This window comes from Pseudorca crassidens, chromosome 2 (genome assembly GCF_039906515.1).
Source record: "Pseudorca crassidens isolate mPseCra1 chromosome 2, mPseCra1.hap1, whole genome shotgun sequence".
In the NCBI taxonomy this organism is placed as follows: Eukaryota; Metazoa; Chordata; class Mammalia; order Artiodactyla; family Delphinidae; genus Pseudorca; species Pseudorca crassidens.
The window spans coordinates 20,276,588-20,300,365 of record NC_090297.1 but is presented as its reverse complement, the minus strand read 5'-3'; the positions used below and the strand labels follow the sequence as shown (position 1 = coordinate 20,300,365).

At 41.7% G+C, this 23,778-nt stretch overlaps 1 protein-coding gene across 2 annotated transcripts; it reads right to left on the bottom strand.

Annotated features, from left to right (window-relative positions):
- Nucleotides 1–4,101: 4,101 nt before the first annotated feature.
- On the bottom strand, nucleotides 4,102–15,370 carry PDIK1L (PDLIM1 interacting kinase 1 like). 2 transcript variants are annotated; one of them, XM_067724904.1, is made up of 3 exons: nucleotides 14,638–15,370; nucleotides 11,813–12,114; nucleotides 4,102–7,842 (listed from the first exon to the last, which is right to left on the bottom strand). In XM_067724904.1, the coding sequence occupies exons 1-3, from the start codon at nucleotides 14,891–14,893 to the stop codon at nucleotides 7,102–7,104; spliced, it is 1,299 nt and encodes a 432-aa protein (XP_067581005.1). In that variant the 5' UTR covers nucleotides 14,894–15,370; the 3' UTR covers nucleotides 4,102–7,101. The 2 variants fall into 2 exon arrangements, with proteins under 2 accessions (XP_067581005.1, XP_067581010.1); XM_067724909.1 differs by lacking the exon at nucleotides 14,638–15,370 and adding an exon at nucleotides 14,121–14,255.
- Nucleotides 15,371–23,778: the final 8,408 nt, after the last annotated feature.

Below are 23,778 nucleotides of genomic sequence, written 5' to 3'. Positions count from 1 at the left end.
CAAATATTTTCTCCAACTCTCGTCTCTTCTTCTGCGACCCCAGTTATACACGGGCCGCTTGATGTCTCACAGCTCACTAATGTTGTGCTCATTTTATTTTTTCTTTCAGTCTTCTTTTCTCTCTGTTTCATTTTGTATAGCTTATATTGAACTGCCTTCAAGGTTGCTAATCTTCTATAGTGTCTAATTTCTGTGTATTTCTCACCTCAGTAATTATATTTTTCATTTCTCAAATTTCATTTTGGAATATATATATTACAGACCTTCTCTCCTTAACGTGCTCATGCTTCCCTCTGCCTCCAAATATACACACGAAGTATATCTAACACCTTTGTATAGTACTTTACCTGTGTTATTTCTGAGGCCTGTTTCTGCTGGTTATTCTCTTCAACGTGGGCTGTATTTTCCTGCTTTCTTTGCATGCCTAATACATTTTAATTTTACGGCAGACACGGTGAATTTTACATTATTCAGGACTGGAATTTTTTGTACTCCTTTAAGTAATTTTGAGCTTTGTCCTGACACGTGAAGTTTCTTAGGGAAAAATATTTATTCTTTCAAGACTGACTTTTAAGCTTTGTTAGACAGATCCAGAATACCCCTTAGCCTAGGACTAATTTGGCCTCACTCTTGATGGATGTACTTCTGTGATGTATTAGGAGATCTCTCCATTCTGGCTGGTGGGAACAGCAATTATCCTAGATCCAGTGTGAGCTGGGAGGGTTGTTCTGCCTGATCCTTTCAGACAGTCTTTCCTGCTCACAGGTAGTTTCCTCACAAGCATATACTCATCAGTGCTCAGCCAATGTCTTGAAAAACTCTCCGCAAACGGCTGGAGTTCTTTGTTCAGCTCTCTCCTGTGAATTCTAGTTGACCTGGCCTCCCTGAACTCTGAATGCTGTCTCCTCAACTCAGCGAGATTGCTGGACTTGGTTTAGATGCCCCTTCCCTGTATGGCAGCCTGAAGGTTCTCTACAGGAAGCGAGCTGGGGCAATCACAGTGCTCCTCATTTGATTTCCTTCTCCCAGGGATCACTATCCTGCACTGCCAGGTGTCCAGTGTCTGACGTTTTAGCTGTATAAAGCCGGAAGTGAAATCTAGGCCCTGTCACTCCCTAATGGCCACAAGCAGAAGTTATCAGTTTGGTTTTTTTCCAGTCTCCCTAGGTTAAAATTCTAATGTATGGCCGAAGTTGGGAACCACTATAGTCTAATTCTATTCTTGTTATTGGAGATTTAGCCACTATTGCCGTGCTCTTCTCTGGCCCCCTTGCAGCCGTGCTTCTACTGTCACCTCTCAATTCATGCGGGTTAACTCACATTCTCCTTGCCTTATACGCAAAGCTAGGAGAAGTGGCATGACATTCTAGGATTTGGTGCTTATGAGTACTCTCCAAATTTCTAGGCATGGTTCTCTACGTCTGAGAGACAGAAATCATGTTATCAGCAAATAGAGGAAAGAAAACTGGGCTAAGGAGATTGTTAGTTAAGAACTATACCTGTGGAGGGTATAAGGCAAAGAGTCAGGCAGGACAGGACGTTATAGTCATGGAATACAAGATATTTTTCAAATATTGTAAAAATATAAGCTAATTTAAATAAAAAACAAACAAAACTTGCTCCCTATCAGGGGTGTAAATTAACAGTAAAAGTAGCTCAGAGTCATCCCCTGAGTCCTCCAAAGAGAATGCGAAGCAATCATTTGTTGATTGTGCCGTGCCTTTCTACATGCAGCATCTCATCTCATCTTCGCAGTTCTCTGAGTCAGGTATTATCTCTATTTTATACATGTGGGAAGCTATAGATTTGAGAGGGTAGGGAATTCATGCAAGTCACATAGCTAGTAACAGAAAACTAGTGTCTGATTTCTAAGTCTGTGTCCTTTCCCTCTCTGTCTCTGACAACAGCTGGCACAATAGTTTCCAGCCCCAATGCATATTTGTTTAAATAACATTTTTACTTTAGTATAAATCACTAGAGAAAAGTGTAAAACTTGTAAGTCCAGCTTGATGAATTTTCACAAAGTAAACACGCCCCATCTAACCAGCACTCAGGTCAAGAAACAAAGTGGTACAAGTACCCTAGAAGTCTCCTCACATATGGCCCACTTTCAGCCCAGGAGCTATAGCACAGAGGTACTCAGTAGAGCCTATAGCTGAGGGTCCCTTAACTTGGGGTCGATGTGGGCATCTATAAATCTCCTGAAACTATAGGCAAACATTTTCCTGAGGAGAGGATGTAGAGCCTTCATCAGATTCTCCCCAAAGGGACAAGAATAAAAGCTACAACTGAAGACTGGTTCATGGGGAATCTATTCATTCATTCGACGTATCATTGAAATCAGAACATAGTAACAGCAATGGCTACCAGTAGAGAATTTAATGTGCCAGGTACTTTATGTGTATTACCTCTGACTCTGACAAAAACCCTGAAATGTAAATATTATCACCTCCATTTTACACATATGGGAACTGAGTCTCAGAATGAAGTGACTTGCCCAAGGCCACACATTAATTATGTATTTGTGAAAGCTAGTATTCAGTATGAGACCTGCTACCTGCCTGTGCTTCTGCAGCGAAACCACAATGCCTTTGGTAACATTAAGTTGCCTAACCTCTGCTCAGAACAAGCCAAGCTTGAAATACCAGGGCTGAACTGGAAATGAAAGAGTGAAGTTCCAAGCTCAGGCAATTTTTTTTTTTTTTAGACAATTCCCTTCTAATCAATGACAACTGCAAAAGGGAAAGTGCTGCCTTTAAAAGAGGCACTTGCCGGGCTTCCCCAGTGGCGTAGTGGTTGGGAGTCCGCCTGCCAATGCAGGGGACACGGGTTCGTGCCCCGGTCCGGGAGGATCCCACATGCCGCGGAGCGGCTGGGTCCGTGAGCCGTGGTCGCTGGGCCTGCGCGTCGCGGAGCCTGCGGGAGAGGCCACAGCAGTGAGAGGCTCGCGTACCGCAAAAAAAAAAAAAAAAAAAAAAAGTTAAAAAAAAAAAAAAGGCACTTGCCCTCAAGAGGTGTGGCTTCCAAGAAGTGTGGCTGGTAGGTTTCTCAAGTGGGAGTTATTATCTAATCAGAACCAACTGTCTATCATTACACTGCACTTTGAGAGGACATCTATGATTGGTCGACCAAGAGAGCAACATTTGAATTTAAAGAAAAGACCAGAACAACCTTAGGGTCATTACTTCAGTGAGAAAGATAAAGCTTTGTCAGAGTAAACTCCACCTGGAGTCAGAGATTAGGCACTAAAACCCTGTGTTAAGGTAAAACCTTTACCTCATTAACTGGTGTTAAGTTGCTATTAATTTCCTCATCAAGAAATCAGCCCCTATTTTAAGTAAAACTCACTGAAAAGATATGTAAAAACTATGTGAAAACGCTTTGTAAACTGCAAAGGAAAAGGCTAGTAAATACAAGTATTTATAGCTTCAAGATTCAAAAACAAAACAAAACAAAACCCTCTAAATATAAAGCAAAATTTACCTGTCTGCAAAGGCTGTACCAGGAGGTAGCAGAGTCAGAAGCAGTCACAATTCTGACACCTACTTTCCTACTCATCATTAGATCACATGTAGAGTTAAAGTTTTCTCTCATTTTCCCTCTGCTATTCCATTGGACCACTAAGTAACTACATCCTCAGTACTTTGTTTATTCTGGAAAAGACATACATAATAAAACCTATAAAAGAAGAGAAAAAAGTGGCTCAGATGACTTTTTTATAGAAAAGAAACCATGGTCTCAAGTTAAAGACTGAAAAATTGCATCCTTTTAGTACTTTTACTACACTTCATTCTGAGTCTGGGATGCATCCTCAGCTTAATGAGATAGAAAGAAAAATGAAAGAAGATCATTTATTTCAGGCAATACAAGTTCTTCTAATACAGCAAACATTAAAATTTTAGAGAACTTGAAATGCTGAAACTCCTATAATTCAATCATCTTTTCCTCTGCAATAGCTTCTATTATAGATAGTTTCATTTAATAGATAAGGCTGAAAAAGACATTGTTTCAAATTTTATATGCTCTATTTTATGTCTATGAAGTAAAGCATTACAGAACTACTCACAGAGCCACCAAAGCAGCAATGTAGAATTTCCAGGGTTTTTTTGTTGAAATTCACTTTATTTAAAAAAAAAAAAAGTCATGAACAATAAATTACAATCATTTCCCCCTTTTATAAATTCTTCATAAAATATATTTGACAATTTAAAAAGAAAATTTCAAAAGTTACTTTCATTTTTGAAGTGCTGATGACTTATTTTTTGACCATTTTGTCATGCTGGTGAATTATCTGTAGCTGCTACAATAGTTTGATTGATAAACATTTTACAGTTAAAAACAACAACAACAAAGAGGAAAAAACAGACCAGCAGAAAGAACTATTCAGTGTGCTATTTATCTGACACTTAACATTTACTTCATCATAATGACAAAGTATCCCTTAGCACCAAAAAACTACAGGAACCCCATCTTTCTAAGTGACAACTAGTGCAAAATAACATTCTAGGAACTAACTGTACAACCCCATTATTTTAACTGGCCACAGCTGCCTATAAGCTTATTTGAAATATTTGGTCTTTTTTCAATTAAGACAAATTTCATAAAACACTATAAACCATGGCAAGAGACTCTATGAGGAATAATTGTTTATTGAGTACCTATTATGCGCAAGGCACTGTGCACAAATTCTTGCTTTCATTTTCCCCCTAGCAATATACAGGAATTTCCCAGCTTCACTAATCATCTTTTATTTCTTACTCCTGGCTGGAAAAGGCCCATGGCTATATACCATTTTTTAATTCTTATTTTATCAACTGATCTTTAGTGCTGAGCACACAGTAGGTACTTAATAAATACCTCCTGACTGAAAGAATAAAGACAAAGAATTTACTATAATTTTTCTTGGTATCATGGGTTATTTTAGAATACAAGGACTGGAGAAAATTTCAGAAGAAACTTCCTGATCGCCTTACGTCGTTACCGCCAATGAAAGAAATAATTCCACTTCATAGGTAACATAGAATATTTTTCAAAATAAATTATAATTGTTAACTATTTTAAATGAGGTGGGGCCAAAACCATGACATGTAGATATCTGAAGAGCAAATGAAGCATTGGCATACCATCACCTAAGTCATCATGAATCTCTTGCTGAAGTGCCATGTTATTTATTAGACATTATAATGTTTTTTACTTCCAGTAACTCAATCCCCTTGGCCAGATCTGTGTTATACTAATTTGGCTATCCAGAGGGTTAATTATCATGAAGTTCCAGTGTATTTCCACCTCTAATTTCCAAAAGAATTCTTATATTTATCAGCTTGAGAGTAATATTAAAAGTATATGATTTTTTTTACTTAAAAGGTTTTATTTTTAATAAAACCTTTCAGTTATTATTCAAACTTCATACCAAGTAATGCATAGTTCAGAAATTTTATGTACTCCAATTTTTTGTGCTTTTTCACCTTTTATAGTCCCCCGAACACATTTTAAATAAGGAAAAAGTTACGATAGGAATATTCCAAAAGTTGTGGAAGTTCAAAAAACTGAGGAGACTGAATTATCAATGATTTCAATATTCTAATACCTTTTAAAATTTCTTTTTTTAACTTTTGACCAAAGAGTCTAGTGCTTTATAAAGATTAATCTATATACAATGGTCTTAAAGTATTAACAACCTTAAAGGTTGTTAATGTTCTGTTTTAGGAAAACTTTTCTTCCCTTACATTTGAACTATCTGCATTTACAGGAAAAAAAATTGGAGACAACCATATGGGGTTAAAATCAAACTGACTTCAAGAAGAATAATGGTCTGTTGGTTCTTGACACAGACCATACCAAGTGATTGTATAAAATTGATAACCTCTCTATTTGAAAGATATAACTTATGCCACAGTATTTTACCCATTTGCCAAACTGTATCATTTCCCACTTTAGAAAAAGGTGATCAACATTGAATACAACCATATCACTACCATTACTGTGTCAAATTAGACAAAACAGCATTAGTGCCAAAATGAAAGAAATTCCAGTGATTAAATGAGAGACCATATTAGGGCAGGCAATGTGAGGGTAGAACTCATTTGGTTTCTTCGACTTGATGCTGAGGCTTTGACAAAGTCTTGAAATAAAAAATTAATATATCAATTACTATAGTTCATATACAGCAAAGTTTTCAGATACAGAAGAATCCTGTGTTCAAATCTGTATCAGATTGCAGATGCTCAAGTGCAGACATGTCCCAATGCAGTGGTTTAATTAGTTAATTGAATGCGTGGTTATCTAAAGAAGGTATGACTGAATCATCAATGTCCTTGCCAACCTGTACCACATGATTGCATGGCTAATTCAACTCCTGCAGCTTTAGGGCACTGGAGAGCTCAAACATACTTCAGCAGCTTTGGATCATTTAATTTCACTTACGTTTAATCAGATAATTTTAGACTCTCCAAAATGATGCCTTAAAAAAAAAGCTGTATAATATTATAAAAATAAAAAACTTAGTATGATTTCATTAGAGGGAGGGACAGGGTAGGAGATGAGGGAAGGTTCTTTTATTTTTCATCACTGATTTCACCAGCAAATCTCAAAAGCCCAAACCTACATCAAATAATTTAAACAGAAGTGGCATTTTTTCATATGGAATGCAAAATGCACACATTCACATACTTACATATACATAAATATATACATTTATGTTTCCTTTACAAAGCTTCAAAGGTTGCATTACCAGCATGCAAACCCCTTCTTCCATGGAAATTCCTAATACTGACAAGGAATGTCTAAAATACTTAAGAGACATATTTCCAGAAAACTGGACTTTCTTCTTTTCTTGGCTCTTAGAAAATTTTCCTGCCAAACTTCTACCAATGATCATTTAAAAAAATTTACACTCACATTGGTAATACACACTTAAAACATATTAACAAAATGGCCAGCTTGGACTTAAGAAAAATGAGGAAAAAAAAAATCCCACAATAAAATCTAAACCCTTAAAAGGTGGAGTTTAGCTTTTTATATTCTTTTTCAGCCACATTATGTTGCATCACTGTTAAAACAGAAGCAGCATATTATCCAAGATATTTGCAAATAATGTATGTGTCACGTTTCCCAGCTGCTATCTTTAAATGCAATTTGTACTAATCTGAGTTCTAGTTCAAAAGCATCTGGACGATCCTGAGGGTTTGCAGCCAGCATTTCCTTAATCAGTTGTTTCATTCGCCCATTCATAGACTTTTTCTTCACAGGAATGAGAAGTTCCATTTTGGGATTTTCCAGAAGTGCCTCCCCAACAGGCACGATCTCAGTTCCTTGTTTTACATAACTCCCCAAGAGTTCCTTCTTTGTCTCTGTGTCTATGAATGTGATCCTTTCCAGCATTGCCCAGATGATAATCCCCAGAGCAAAGATGTCAGCTTTTGCTGTGTAATGTCCCTCCCACACTTCAGGAGCCATGTAGAAATCTGTTCCACACGCTGTGGAAAGGAAACACTTGTTTACACTGACAGGTTCTTCTGGATTCTGCCCAAATGCTGAACAAACTTTACTTAGACCAAAATCAGCCACTTTCAGTGTGGGTTCCAAGTCACTGGTATCCAACCGGCTCTGAGAAATCAGGATGTTATCAGGCTTTAGATCTCGATGGATGATCTGGTTTTTATGCAAGAAAGCCAGGGCACTGCTCAGCTGAAGCATGAAGCTGGTGTTAGTTTTACGATTGGGTTTCCTGGACAACAGATACTCATTCATATCTCCTCCGTCACAAAAATCCATCACAAACCACAGGTAATAGGCGCTTCTGGGATCAAAGGCAATTTCTCCCTTTAGTGAAGTCTCTACAAGCTATAAGAAATAAAAAAACAGATTACAATCATCTGCACAGTTTATACAATTCAGCTATAGAGAAAGAGTTACTGATTAAGTTAGTCTCCAATGTTAAGTGGGAATTCCATGAATATTTTATTTGGTCAGTGCTTTCATATGTGAGTTTTATTTTAAACTTTAGTACTTCAAACTGTCACTTTGTCCCTAACAAATACACATCAAATCTCCAAGTCAAGAGGTAAAAACTTATTTAAAAATAGCTTTATTCTGAAAAGTATCCAACTGGCTATACATTTTCTACATGTGTCAATGGAGATGAACTCTAACCCTCTAGTTAATAGCTTCCTGAAAAGATCAAAGTTTCAGCAGGTAGATTTGCCAGCTGGGGAATAAACATCAATTAGGAAATTCTATTCCATGAAACTGCCTGAAATGTACTTCTTGCGTATTGCACTTACACTATCAACATAATCTGTGAAACTGAGAGAAAATTATGAAGGAACAAGAAATAAAGTACTCCTGTAGTCACTGATAAAACTAAAGACATCATTACTTCATAAACTTCTACAAGCAGAATGCAAATATGTTGGCTATCTCTATCAACAGATGGCTTCTAAAAACCAATTTATAAAAATCATACATGCATTTTGATATAAAAATTCAAATCTGAGTTTGTATATTTGTTTGATACAAGCTGAAAATCTAGAATAAACCACTGTTTTACTTATATCATTATCTAATTATAACTCTCCTACTACCTGAAATTCAAGATTAATTACTTCACTGAACAGGAACTATCTTCTAAAATACAGTGCTTTGAAAGCATTTGTCCTATGGTGTCCTTTTCAGGCCTATGGGTTGAATAGAAACTCAGTAGGGAAGGTGAGGAGTTGCTGAAGATTGAGTGAACCGCTAATTTTATGTTGAAATCTACTAGTGCTTCCTTTTGTCTTTTTGGTGGGCAGAGGCAAAGAACGCCTCTCCATGCCATCTCCCCCAATGGCAAACAGCCATAACTGCAACGGTCTGCAGATGTCTTCTTTGCATACATTTTCCTTGTTGCATGTGTTTGCCACTGAGACAGAAAATGAAAAAAGAGAAAGGTCCAGATTATACAGTTATTTACCAGGTGCACTGTTACTAAATATGCTGAGATTAAAGATGAGCACCATCACTCTTCCTTCATTTCTTCTCTTCTTCTGTCTTCGTTCTCAAAAGAAAACTTCCTAAATAGCTTTGAGCAATGCAGACTTCCAGAATTCAAATAACGGTTTAGAGTAAAGCCAGATAGTAGATATTTTAGGCTTGACAAACCACATAAGGTCTGTGTTCCATATTCTTTTTCCTTTTCTTTCTTTCTTCTTCTTTTTTTTTAAACAACTTCTAAAAAATGTAAAAACTATTTTTAGTATCCAGGCCATACAAAAACAGGCTGAGGGCTATAGTGTGAGGGCCCCTGGTTGAGAGCTGCAGAAATACAGATCCCAGTCTGCTTACTGTCACGTGTAGAGGATGTTAGCCATTGGTTCTCTTGCCTGAAGTCCTTTAATAGCTTCCCTGTTCTCTTAGGATATAGTCTAAGCTCTTTAACATGGGCTATGGGATCCTGTGTGCTGTGACCCTGGCTGATCTTTCTAGCCTCATCTAAAACAACTCTCCCTGTATAGTGCAGTCTTAGTATTTTCTTTCAATTTTTAGAACGCTTCATGCTTTTTGCTTCTAGACATTTGTATGTATAGTTATTTCTGCCTGGGAAGTTTTCTCAGTCACTCACCTGGCTAACTCCTATTCACCCTGCAAGTTTCAGTTGAAACAGTTCTTAATTCCTGAACCCCAGGATTATGTCAAGTTCCCTACTCTATGTGCCTATACCATCTTGTACTTTTCATTCATGACACTCATCACAAGTATACATATTGGCCACTAAGTTCCTATGCATAAGATGTATCCTCTGTTAATTATTTGTTTTACATTTCTTCTAGGTGAGGTTTTCAGCTCTCAGGAACTGACTGAATGATTCCAAATGAGAACAAGGAAGATATCTAGAAAAACATGGAGAAAAAAAAATTTATGTACAGAATGGTAAGACCATGTATAGAGACTCTGTGGTCACACTATAGATTTGTTTGTCTTTACTAGTGTAAATTTAGAGTAGGCACTTGCTAAAGCGTGGATGAACGTCTGGTTAATAAAATAAATCCACAGAAAAGACAATTTTAATAGAGCTGCTTATTACTGAATACCTCCTATGTGCCAAGTATTGTATCTACATCACCTCTAATTTTGACAACTCCCGTGGAAGGTAGAAATTATTATTCCTTACATATGAAGATACAGATGCTGGGAAAAGGTGGGTTATGTATCCAAGGTCATACAGCTAGCAAAAAGTGCCACAAGTCAAACACAGGTCTATTAGGCTTTAAAAAGATGAAATAAATTATTAAACAAGAAGGTACTTCAGATTAAAAAAAAAATCACTGAATCAAGTCTGGAAGTACTTTATATCTTAAAGCCTTGAAAGATTAGCTGGTTAATGCCTAGTTACTATAACAGTTGCTTGATCTGGACTCAAGGATACCATCAGTACTTGCAAAGACATCATATGTTTAAATGTCTTTGCACTTGTAGTCTGATTATGCACTTTGGATTATGTCTCCAAAATTCAATGCAAAGTCCAGCAAGGTTCTATCCACTTTTAGGAGGGAATGTGGTAAGAATGTTTCTGATAGTTTCTATCATTGCAACGTACATAATAAGCACTTTTAGAAAAAAATACAATAAAACAAACAGGCTAAACAGTTGTGTTTTATATCCCTTATCTTACGAGAGAAAACTTCAGGGCACAGCAGGCTAAACTTACAGTATAAATTAGCTTCTCAAGACTGATATTTGTTTACCATACAATGAAACTTGCAAGTTTCTAATTACACAGAATAATGCGTTCGTTTTCTTTGTTGTTCCTAGTCCAAAAGCTTTTGTTGTTTTAAAACAGACTTTTGTACCCTGATGGTAAATTCTGAATTTAGACACACTCATGGCAAGTTGTTTCCTATTCCAGGAATAACTGGACTTAAGAAATTTTGCTCTGGCCTTTAACTAGGTATGTCTTAAGTATCTTTTCTCTTCATCAAGTGTAGAGCTACTAGAGATTTTGACCTATGGCAGAAGCCAATCTTAAAAAAAAAAAAAAATTTGTTTTCCTATATTAATGCTTTCCCCAGGTCTACAGAAGAGCAATTTGGAGGCAAAACAGTAATCTGGAGGTTAAAAGAGCACAAGTTTTAGCTGCTGGATACTTCTATGTTTAGCTCCCAATTCTGCCACTTGCTATGTGATTCTGGATAAATTCATTATCTATTCTAAGCCTCAGTTTCTTCATTTGTAATGATGGTAATAATAGTACTTTCTTCATAGGATTGCTCCGAGCACAGAGCATGGAATGAGTAGGAACCCAAATGTTAGCTATCAGCACTGTTAATAACATTCAGGTGCTACACCACATATTCCATGAAAATTCAATGGAATTGCATGGTTAAGACATTAAATAACCTTCTATAACAGCAAAGGCTTATGTTCAAGCCAGTGATATATAAAGAAATGCCCAATTACCTATGGGTACTACTACTAGTTGTACAGTTTTTCCTTCTCTTCTGTATTCAGTTCCAAAAAAACCTGATTTCAAATAAGTGAACTAATTAGACTCTAGTCTCGATCACTTCTCTAGTTCCTATGTTGCCCCATTCCTATGCAGATTGGCAAGTATCATGGCATAACAGGTGGCATATGTTATTTTTAGGTATTTGCAACACAGGTTTAAATAAAACCTTGTTTTAAAGCAAACGTTTACTCAGTTCTTGGCAGACCCCTATCTACTTCTAACTATATAACCTGCATTTAAAAGTAGAAGTTCGTCTGACTCTTTCAATCCTCTTATTGCTGACCAATGCTACTTTCAAATCATTTCTATTTCCCATTCAACCACACATACCTGTAAATAAAGGGAAGAATTAGAGCCGTGGGACATCTTTTGCACCATCCCATCCTTTTGTAGGATGCATTCCTCCAAGTGAATCACATTTGGATGTTGGCTCTTGATACTGCTTAGTGCCCAGAACTCACGCAGGGCTAGTTCAACATTTTCAGGTGCATGGCATCGAATTTTCTTCACTGCCACCCGTGCAGAGGTCTTTCTGATGACTGCTTCATATACAACACCGTAACTACCTCGGCCTACCTCCCGTATTAGATCGTACTTTGGCTGGCTACTCACCATCTTCAAGGTCAAGGTTTCTGGAAAAATCAACAAAGTGATCTGTTGACATTAGGTCTGCCTACTGGCTTGTATTTCTTCTTATGCACGATTTAGTTATCATCTGTCTCACTGTTTGCAGTGCTTGAACGATATTTGCTATACATTGGGTAAATCTAAATATCTTAATAATAGTAAACCACGTAACACTAATGTAGTACTTACCATGCATCAGGAACTGTTCCAAGCAGTTTATAACATTAAATTCATTTAATCCTCACAGCAGCATTATGAGGTAGATACTATTATGGTCATTTTATAGATGAGGAAACTAAAGCACAGAGTTTAAGCAACATGCCCAAGGTCAAACAGCTACTAACTGGTGGACCTGGGATTTGAAACCAGGCCATCTGGCTCTGACAGCCTTCATTTTAACCACTACACTATACTGCTTCTTACATGAACTGCTTCAAAACATCACTGCTAAAAATAAACCAAGAAATTCAGTATTTATTTACTGATTGTGAAAAAACAAACAAAACTCCAGCTTCTCCTGAAAACTGACACACACATAAAAGGTCATAAAAATGGCAAAACCCAAAACCAACCCTCACAGTTAGAAATACAAAAACGTGGCTTATGCTTAGGGACTGAAAGTGAACAAGATCACATAGAGAACTGAAAATGTGCAGTTGTTTTTATTATTTAAAAGTAAATGGTCAAACTGTGTATGTTCTTATTTTAATTTTGTTTATGTTATTTCCTTATTTCTTGCAAAATAAATGAAAATACAGTTTGTGGAGAAAAATGTTTCTTTAACATTTTTTTAACATTTAACAAACATCTAAGTAAGTTACTTAGAATACGGTTAAATTTTGCTGTGGTTTTAGCCATAGTTATTTAGATCTAGGTCTTTTTTGCCAACGAAAACTGTCCTGCATCTTAAGGGGTTCTCTGAGGGAGTGCTTTGGAATTCAATTTGATAAATCATTTAAAGGCAGGAGCAAAGGCCCTACATGGAAACGCTCACGTGTTGAATCAAGAAAGTCTAAAGTGTGCCTCCTCACTCTCCGAAGAATGTCAAGACTCTGAAGAGCTTCAGGAACAAATTCTCATTTGTAGAATGCCAGCATGGGCAAGAAAAGTAACCTGAGATTGAACAATTTTTATATTGTACAGTTTAGGGGAACAAAAAGCTATCGACACTAGAGCCTGTGAAATTGGGACCGGCTATTTTAAGTCCATAGGATAGATTTAATAAAGAAAATGAAAGCTCCTGAGATTGTTTCTTAGTCCCACTTCCTCTAACTGGACACCCACTCTTCAAATTCCTGCAGTATTTCCTAGGGTCTGATTTCCTGCCACAGCATCCTCTGCCCCAGCTGCACAGTGGACACTCCTGTTCTCCGTGGATCGCCAACTCCTATCCATCTCAAAGTGGCTCCTGCCTTTGAAGCCGTCCCATATCCCCATACGAGAGAGCCCCTGAATAAGGGGGAGGGAGGGTGTTTCTGCAATCCCTGAGATCCTGGGTCAAGACACGGCACGGTGATGCATCCCGCGCGAACCTCGGGCACTTGGGACGGCATCCCCCGGGCCCCCGCGCCTGCCGGGCGCACCCAGCGCTCGGACTCGGGCCGGCCAGGCCGTACACCTGCCGGCGCCCGGCAAGGGCCAGTCCTAGGCAGAGGTGTTGCCCGACGCGGCGGCTCAGGGCCCCGCTCATTGGCCAAGTATCAGGCCCTCCCCCTCCCAGGCTACTTCCAGATGAAACCCGGAGGGGATCCTGCCGGGGCCCTTTACCCCGAGGAGACAGTCCTGCAGCTGCCCGACTCCTCGGGGCCAGCAACTGAGGCCTGGGGCCTGGGGAGGAGGCCACGGGCAGAAGAGGAGGCCGCTGCTGGGGCCGGAGGCCTGAGGCGCGCGGGGCCTTCCCCGGGATGCCTCCGCTGACAGCTCTGTGACAGGCCACCTGGGGCGGGAGGCACGTGCAGGGCCCTCGGCTCTGCAGCAAAGCCTCTCTGCCACGCCGAGGGGCCAGATTTACCTCAGGGTAGCCGCCGCCGCTTCTCCCTCTCACGGGCTCTGCAGGCCGCCATTATCAGGCTGCTCGCGCCTCAGCCGCCGCGGCCTCCAGTCAGAGGCCGGCGCGCGCCCCCGTGGTGCGCGCGGACACACCCCCTTACGCCGCGAGACCCCGCCCCCCTCCGGCTCTCCGTAGCGTGAGCCGGGACGCCAAGCGCCGGTCCTACTGGGCGCGTGCCCGGCGCTCCGCTGGCCTGCTCCCGGCTCCCGTGGCTTTCCCGAGCCGGGAGTCGCGGGAGGGGTGCGCGCTCCGGAACGCACCACTCGTGCCCCTCCCCGCAGGGGTGGCTGGGATCGGGGAAGCCCACTCCACACCCGGGGCTTGGTCCTCTTCCAGCCTCAGCGGGCGTCCACGGCCCGCGGCCCCGGAGTGGTGGCCCGCGGCCCCGGAGTGGTCCCCCGCAGCAGGTCCGGGCCGGGGGCGGTGCGCGCGCCTGGTGCGCCTCCCCTCCCCCGCTCCGCCCCCATTTCCGACCTACCTAGCTGCGGGCAGGTGTGCGGGGTCGCTGGGGTGGAACGCCTGGTGCATCTTCCTCCGCGCGGGCCTGGGATGCCTGCGGTAAGCGGACCTTTTCCGCGGACCCGCGGGGAGGCGCAGCCCGAGCTGCGAGGCCTGGCGCCCGCCCCGCCTGGAGGGAGGCTGCACCTTTTGTCAGAGTCACTGAGCCATGTTTGCGGGCGGTGCAGTTGCTGAGGCGGCAGCGGCGGCGGCGGCGCGGGGCTGGCTGCGATCATCTGGGAAGACGCCCCTGCTCCGTTGGCGCGGTGGTATCTCCCTTAAAGAAGCCGGCGCCTCGTTGTTCCGGGGCTCTGCAGCCGCGAGTCGGAGGCGCCCTGCCCCCGGCGGGGAGGAAGGGGCCGCGGCGCCGGAGCTTGGCTCCTGCAGCGCGCGCACGCCCTGCCTGGCGGCGACACCCTCGAACTCCTCGTGGAGAGTTGGGATGCCCCCCGCTTCTGCAGCTAGCGACGGAGGTCCGGGCCGGCCGGGGCCGGGATTGACAGCGAGGACAGCCCGACGGTCAGTCTGAGGCACTGGGGCACCCCACAGCCGTCAGCCAGATCCAAGCCCGCGTTCGCCTGACAGCAGCCCGGGACTGTCAGTTGCTCAGAGACCCGGACCAATCGGTCATTCAGTTCGTTTCACAGATCAGTAAGCAACCGCCAGAAACGTCCTTTCTTTCTTCGCCGATTTAATCTGCACCTACTTTTTGTCAATAAGGGGGTTGTTCCTCTTTCCAGTGCTGTATAAGGCACAATGTGCAAAGAATTTCTTGTTACATCTCTCAAGGATCAACCAATTACCCGTTCTATTTTCTGTTCTCCATTTATGGACCTTCTCCCGAGAGTCTGGGACTGGGTTAAGTCTTTAAGTGATCTCTCCTAATCCTAACCAAACCCTACGAGGGCAGGGTTTATTACTAACCCTGTTTTTACAGGTAAGGAAGCAGACCTCTGCCTTATTTGACAGGTGTCTGTTTTGGGGTGGGGGGCACCTGCCTTGAATACCCACTCCCCTGGTGTAAACCCTCCTACCCACCTCCAAAAACAAAAAACAAAAAACCCTCCTCGGTAATCTGTTCAGACTAGTCCTGAGTGCAGTGTACCAGTCTTCACCTGTCAGCTGGGAATACTGATGTATTCTGAGTTTTGGTTTCTGCCCTTGAGAACAGAGGGAAAGTAGAGGGCTCTGTGTAGACAGCTACTTACCTGTGTGTAACTGATCAGAATCTGGGGAGGGGGTATTTCTTTGGTCAAAGGAGCCTTTTCTTTTTGTCTCTTTGTCTCAGTCATTAAATACAGGAATCCCTCCTCTCAAGATGGTTGCAGAACTTGAAATCCACTCCCATAACTCCAGAGTTATGGAACTGGCTCTAAAGTCTGTGAAGTAGATGTTTAAATAATTTGGGGTGTCCTCTTTAGGAAAAAGATTACAAAGTGGACCTGTGAATACATTGCTGGGGCCTTGGAAAGGGTCTCTGTGAGGGACTCTGAAGCTTAAGCTTCCGAATAAATCTGCCCTGAAGATTACATTATATCATTATATTTGCCCATAAGCCTTTTACTAGAATGAGAGTTCCTGGGGACAGGAAGCTTGTCTGTGATTCATTTCTGCATCCTCCTTTATCTGATATCATACCAAAATACTCCTGAGGATAGCATTGTCATACGTTGCTGATGGGAAGGCAAAATGATGTAACTCTAACTAAGGTAATTTGGCAATCTATAGCCACATTGCATATGTATTTACTCTTTCATCCAGTAAACCTAGGTCAGGGCTAAACTTGCAGGAATCTGTCCTAGTGATATATTGGCAAAATACAAAAAGCTCTGTGCACAAGGCTATTCATTATGGCATTATTTTTATAGCAAAAGATTGGAAACTGCTTGTGTCAGTTAAGAACTAGCTGAATAAATTATAGTACAGACACAGGATGGAGTGCTATGCAGCTGTAAAAAGATATGTGGAAGAGTTCTTATATATACTGATAAACAGAAACTATTATGTAGTGATGCCCATATACGTTAAGGGAAATAAGATACATAGCGTTTATAGTATGCTATCTTCTGTGTAAGTGGGAAGATATAAATGTACATTAATTGCTTATATTTAAAAGTTAAACAATAGAAAACTCAATCTTCTAAAAATTGTTTGCTATGTGGGATGGAGTGGGTAGGGATGGAAATGAGACTTCTGTGAATATACATTATTATATAGTTACTATTTTGGAAACTTGTAAATGTTGCATATTTATAAAACAGTTCAATAAAAAGAATAAAGCACTCCATAAAAATTAAAAACAAATGGAGGGACTTCCCTCATGGCACAGTGGTTAAGAATCCACCTAACCAATGCAGGGGACATGGGTTCGATCCCTGGTCTGGGAGGATCCCACATGCTGCGGAGCAACTAACCCCATGTGCACAGCTACTGAGCCTATGCTCTAGAGCCCACGAGCCACAACTGCTGAGTCCTGCGCATCTGGAGCCGGTGCTCTGCGAAGGGAGAAGCCACCACAATGACAGAGGCCCGCACACCGCAGTGAAGAGTGGCTCCTGCTCGCTGCGGCTTGAGAGGGCCTGCATGCAGCAACGAAGACCCAAATGCAGCCAAAGATAGATAGATAAATAAATTTTAAAAACAAAAACCAAATGGGAACAAATGAAGTGGTATAACTACACAGGGAAAATAATTTTAAGTGGCTTTATAAGTATTTTGACTGTACCTCCCTAATAGGATATAATCTAAGGATGAACTAGAACTGCATAGAAATATTAAATTGCATTTGTTAGCCTTATTATTAGTAATAATATTGCTATTCTGAATCTGTGATAGTTATATTTTTGGATAAAACAAAGTAGTTGTGTCAGTGGCAGTAGGAATCAAGATTTTCAGCATATGAGAAAAAGAGTTGCAAGTATTAAAGAAGGCTAGGATGAACTTAGATCTGAGTTACATAGCAGAATGAATGAAATATGTATTTTTTTCTCTCAAAAATGTATTTTCTAGCTCTGCTGAAAAGGCCTAGAAGCAAAGACCAACCCAGTAGTAATGAACACCCCTAGTGCACAGATTTGGTCTCTAAATACCATTTTCCAGTTTAAAAATCAATTAAGAATTAAACAAAGAAAGTCAAGGCTCCTTTGATAACTGGCTGGTTCTAGATCTGGAGCAGGAAAGATGAGGTTGGCCTGAAGCCCAGGAAGCTATCAAAGACTATTAGGATCATGTAAAAATGACTGAGGAACCAATACAAAGGGGCCCCACTGGCCAAAGATGGAACAATTTGAGCATTAAAAGAAAAATAATGACATCAATAGATTGCAACACATAAGATACATAAAAATAATTAATGATATGTAAGGAAAACACATTTTTATCAATGGAGTTTTACAGGAAATCAACTAATTACTACAAACATTGATAAAAGAAAAAAATTTTTTGCTCTTTCCTTGATGAGTTATATTGCAGGTGACCAAATAGTAGATAAGAAAGTTATTTTTTATAGAAGGATCCAATTAATAAATGCAGGAGAAATGGTAGATTTAGAAAGGCATGATTTTGCAAAACCTAATGAAATAATGAGTCCTGGCAACAATCGTGAAATGATGCTGAAACAACTGGATGAAAAATTGTTGGGAAAATTTGTAATGGAGACCTTAGGCTGACACTGCCTGAACCCACTGACCAACCGTAAAATCATTAAGAGGGGGATACAATGCTCTCCATGGAATATTCTTGCCTGGAAAAAAAAAACAAAACCCTAATCAAGCCAAGATCTAATTACGAGTTTACCAGAAATATGGGGCATAGACAAACACCACAGGCAGCCAAACTCACAATGTGGGACATTCTACAGGACAAGTGACCTGGTTTCTGCAACAAATTCATGGCATGAAAATTAAAAAGGAAGGTAGAATGTTAAATCATAAAACTCAACACACTTACCAAACGCAAAAACATTACTTGGATACTCATTCAAGTGAACTGCCAAAAGACATCTTTGGTGCAATCAGGGAAATTTGAATGTGAACTGATTGATTAAGGAATTATTTGTTCTTTTTTGTTAGGTGTGATAATGACATAGTGCCTGTGGTAATAAAAGCCTTTTTCAGTTAGAAATGCACAGTAATGTATTCTGGATAAAATGAAATGAGGTTAAGGATGTGTTTTAAAATACTCTGCAAGCAGCATAGCAAACAAAAAGAGGGAGGAAGACTGGCAAAATATTGTTAGTTGTTGAAACTTGGGTACGTGGGGTTCATTATGCTATTCTACTTTTTGTGTATGTTTGAATTTTTCCGTAATATAAAGTTAGACAACCATGCTCAAAAAATTTAAATGTCTTGGGTAGGTGGGAACTTGGCTGTAGCAATCCTGACCCCTGGTGGCAGGTTCTATTGGTGCAGCTGCTGCCCCCACCTTAGGGCAGGTCTGAATTCCCAGACCTGCCTAGAGCCCTACGAAGTGGGTAATATTAATATACTATTTTACAGTTGAGGAAACTGAGACTCAGAGGGACTAATAAGTCACTGGTGGAGCCAAGGGTCCAAAGTCCCATAAATTTCTGTGTTTCCGGACCTTACTTTTCCTATCTTAACCAAGGGATCACATGGGAAGAGGCAAGCAGAGATGCCCCTGATTAGAACAGGTCCACAGGAAGCAGATCATCAGGGAGCAATTTCACCTGTAAACTACAGATAAATATAAGTAAGTAATATAAATACATAATAGGTAACATTCATATTACCTCCAGTGCCAGGCATTGTACAAAGTGCTGTTTATACATTATCTCATTTACTCTGCACAGGTATCCTGTGAGGCATACGATTACTACTCCCCTTTTACAACTGAGGAAACAGAGGTTCTAAGAGGTGAGAGGAGGGAATTCTCTGGTGGTCCAGTGGTTAGGACTTGGCACTCTTACTGCCGGGACTGTGGTTCAATCCCTGTTCAGGGAACTAAGATCCCACAAACCACACAGAGTGGCCAAAAAGAAAGAAAGAAAGAAAGAGGTGAGAGGACTTGTCCTAAGTCACACAGCTAGGAAATATCTGAATTGGGACTTGAACCCAGGTCTGACTATAATTCCTATATGTTTTTTAAATTATTTTTTTGCCATATAGTTTACATACACTGAAATTCTCACAGTTTAAGTGTATAATGCTTGCATTTATAACCTCTAGTAACTATTGTACACTGCTTGTCTCACTTTAGCATGAATGCAAATATTAATTTTTTCCTGAATATTTTATTAATTTTTTCTAAGTAGGAATGGGAGCCAAGAAAGAGAAGAAAACGGTCAAAAAAGGGAAGGGGGGCAAGTAAGGTCAAAGTTCACAGTTCTGCCTAGAGTTGACCATCCCTCTGGCGATTTTCTTTTCTTATACAAAGGGGTGGCTCCTTATATTTTTATCCTCTCTCTTTTAGAAGAATCTCCATCATTCCCTCTCAGCCACTTAAACGTAATGTCAGTGCTTCTCAGATGGGGTGATTTGCCCTTTGGGGGACATTTGGTGGTGTCTGGAGATATTTTTGGTTATCACAGCTGGGAAGGTAGGTGCTGCAGGCATCCAGTAGGAGAGACCAAGAATGCTGCTAAACATGCTACAATGCATAGAACAGTCCCCAGCAGCAAAGAATTATCCTGCTCAAAATGTCAATAGTGCGGAAACTGAGAAACCCTCGTCTACAACAGTAGACTTGCTATGCACGCACCTCCAAGGCAAGTCTCTGGGTCCCCTTTCCCATCAGATTGCTGGCCCTAAATTCCACCCCTGTAGAAATTCTGGAGGCATCATTGATGATTTTCCAGAGACTTAGTACCCTTTAAAGTCATCTCACCCTAGGCCAACCACAAGGTGTTATCAAAATGCTACCAAAATTTTTAAAAATTATTTATTTATTTATTTGGCTGTGCCAGGTCTTAGTTGCAGCACTCGGAATCTTTTAGTTGCAGCATTTGGGACCTCTTAGCTGTGGCATGCAGGCTTTTAGTTGTGGCATGTGGGATCTAGTTCCCTGACCAGGAATTGAACCTGGGCACCCTGCCCTGGGAGTGTGGAGTCTCAACCGCTGGACCACCAGGGAAGTCCTGCTATCAAATTATTAAGGATGACTAACTAACCAGGCCTACCAGTGACTTTTTGGGGGAGAGGCTCCTATCTTGCCATAGCAGGGAGAATCCCCATCAGTATTCCTTCCGCTCTCCTTCCCCAGCTGGGGGAGCCCCAGCCCCATCTCTGCAGGGGGAGGCTGATGCAGAAACTCCTTTGGCACTAACGTGCTGTGTAACCTTGAACAAGTCTCCTCCCTGCTCTGGGCCTGAGTTTCCCCATTTGCAAGATAAAGGGTCTGACCAGCTCATCGCTAAGGATCCCTCTAGCTCTGACACTGATTCTTCAATCCTACACCTCCACTATGCTTGTACCAAGAAGACTGAAATGGTCATTTCTTTTTCTTTTTTTTTTGGCCATGCTGCATGGCTTGGGGGATCTTAGTTCCCCGACCAGGGATCGAACCTGGGCCCTCGGCAGTAAAAGCTCGGAGTCCTAACAACTGGAAATTCCAGGACTGCCAGGGAATTCCCTGAAATGGTCATTTCTGATCCAGCCCCCAGACAAGTGATTTAGGGGCCCAAGAAGGTCATATGCCAGATACAAGCTGTTTTGTCTTTGGATGGGTCCTAGTTGTCTCCTTGGTGAGGACTGAGAACAGCTGGAGCATCTGGTAATTAAGACCAAACTCCATATGCCCTGCCCTTGGTGCCAAGAGCTGCTGTTGGGGGTTGTCCCTATCTGAGAATCACAGTGGATGAGGAGTTGAGGGCTGCAAGATAAGGTCCCAAGAGCACCCCAAACCGTGGATTCATTCAGCTTCTCAGCAGGTACTGAGATGATGAAACTTGGGCTGCCTCTGACCTTTCTGGATGCTTCATGTTATAAGGGCAGAAACCCAACTCAAACTGACTTAAAAGGAATGATTGGCACGCTTGCCCAAGAAGAATGGAGGTGGGAGGGCTAGCTTCAGGGAAGGTTTGACTTAGCTGCTCACATATCACCAAAGATCCTTCAGTGATGCTGACTTCATCTTAATGCTGGCTCTTCTCATGGGCCCAGGTGGTCAGCAGTGCTCCTAGGGATTCAGCCATAGGAGTTCACATCCCATAGGAACAAGAAAGTCAATTCCAATCTCTGTTCCTCAGACCACAGTGGAAGAACTGATTGGCTCATCTAGGGTTGTGGGCTCTTCTTTGACCACACTCTGTGCCTTGGAGGATGGGACTTAACTGGCTTAAGTCCAGAGGCTAGAGGGGCAGCCAGCAAATGTCACTACACATACCCTTACCGAGGAGTCAGCTAGTACCTGGCACATGGTGGGCACTTTATTCATTAAGTCAACAGCTATTTAGTGAGTATCTACTATGTGCAAGAAATTATGCTAGGTGCTGGTAAAAAGCAGTGAACAAGAAGGCAAGGCCCCTGTCCTCATGGTCCTCAAAGTCTAGTAGGGTAGATGGAAACACCTAAATGAGCAAAAACAGTACAGAGTGATTAGTTCCAGAAGGGGGTTACATGAGCCCAGAGGAGGGGACCCTAAGCTGTTCTGATATGAAGGGGCCTGGGGGATCAGGGAAGCCTTTTGACAGGAGGTAGCAATGAAATTGAGACTTGAGGGTCCAAGTGAGACACTTTGACACTCCTATGAGCTGACATTCTTTAAATATTTGGTCAACAGTTATTTAGAGCAGGGGCTGTGCAGTGTTTGGGGAAAAGGGAGAGAAGGAAGCCCCAGGTAACCGCACTTAGCTTCTTGATGGTCCTGAGCCATTGTGCCCTGGACAAACCTGTAGACCCCACATAGCAAAACGAAGAAGGCCTGCTGCTCAGTGTAGCACCAAACGCTGCTTAGGTTCTCCCCTTACCTCCCAACCCCAAAGCCTTACCCACATCCTCCTTGCAACAGTATACAGAGCTCTCCCTGAGACGAGTGCTAGTAAATATAATGTTCTCCAGCATGTATGGAGCCTAAGAGCGAGGCCCTGTTCCAGGCACTGGGCACGTGGCCAGTAACAAACGCACACAGGGCCTGCTCTCCCAGAGCACACCTACCTTTTTTTAAAAAAGTTAATTAATTAGTTAATTAGGTTGTGCCCAGTCTTAGTTGCAGCAGGCGGGCTCCTTAGTTGCGGCACATGGGCTCCTTAGTTGCGGCATGCATGTGAGATCTAGTTCCCTGACCAGGGATGGAACCTAGGCCTCCTGCACTGGGAGCTCAGAGTCTTAATCACTGCACCACCAGGGAAGTCCCTCACCTACCTTTTTATTTACTTCCATGAGGGATGGTGGAAAGAGACACATAAATACAGCTGTGAAAAGTGCTATGAAGGAGAAAATCTAAAGGCCACAAGATTAGTTAAGGGCATGAAGTGGTGGTAGGATGGGTTGTTTGAGTCATGGAAGACTTCTCCGCGTGAGACATTTATGCTAAGAAGTGACTGATGAGTAGCAATTGGCTAAGTGAGCAGTGGAGGGAAGAGCACCGTGGGCAGAGGGAATATATGTGTCTGGCAGCTCTACCAAGAACTGAGCTGGAAGATTAAATCATGATTTGGGGGAAGCAATGGAGGGAGGAAGGTATAAAGAAGCTCCATTGTGCCTATAGTTACAAGTGTTGTCTCCAGTCCAACTTTATCAGTAATAAAACCCATATCTTTTTTTTTTGGTCACGCTGCATGGCATGCAGGATCCAAGTTTCCTGACCAGGGATTGAACCCGTGCCCCCTGCAGTGGAAGTGTGGAGTTCTAACCACTGGACCACCTGGGGAGTCCCAAGCCCATATCTTTATCTCTCCATCTTCCTGATTTCCTTTCCCATTTCCTAACAGGTCCAGATCCCAGTTGAAAGGGGAAGAGGTGTGATGATCAGCCCCCAAACACCAATACAAGACAGGGGCCACATCCTGTACGGTCTTGTAGACCATGTGATTGATTTTGAGATAAAAGTAATGGGTCATTGAAGTTTTTTTTTAAATTGTGGTAAAATACGCATAACATAAAATTAATCATTTTAAGGGTACAGTTCAGTGACATTAAGTACATTCACACTGTTGTGCAACCAT

Coding starts and splice junctions, on each gene's coding strand:
- PDIK1L (XM_067724904.1), bottom strand. CDS start 14,893: ATGATCGCAGCCAGCCCCGCGCCGCCGCCGCCGCTGCCGCCTCAGCAA. Junction 12,115..14,637: donor GCACACCTGCCCGCAGCTAG/GTAGGTCGGAAA, acceptor TGATTTTTCCAG/AAACCTTGACCTTGAAGATG. Junction 7,843..11,812: donor ATTCTTCCCTTTATTTACAG/GTATGTGTGGTT, acceptor TATTTCTTATAG/CTTGTAGAGACTTCACTAAA.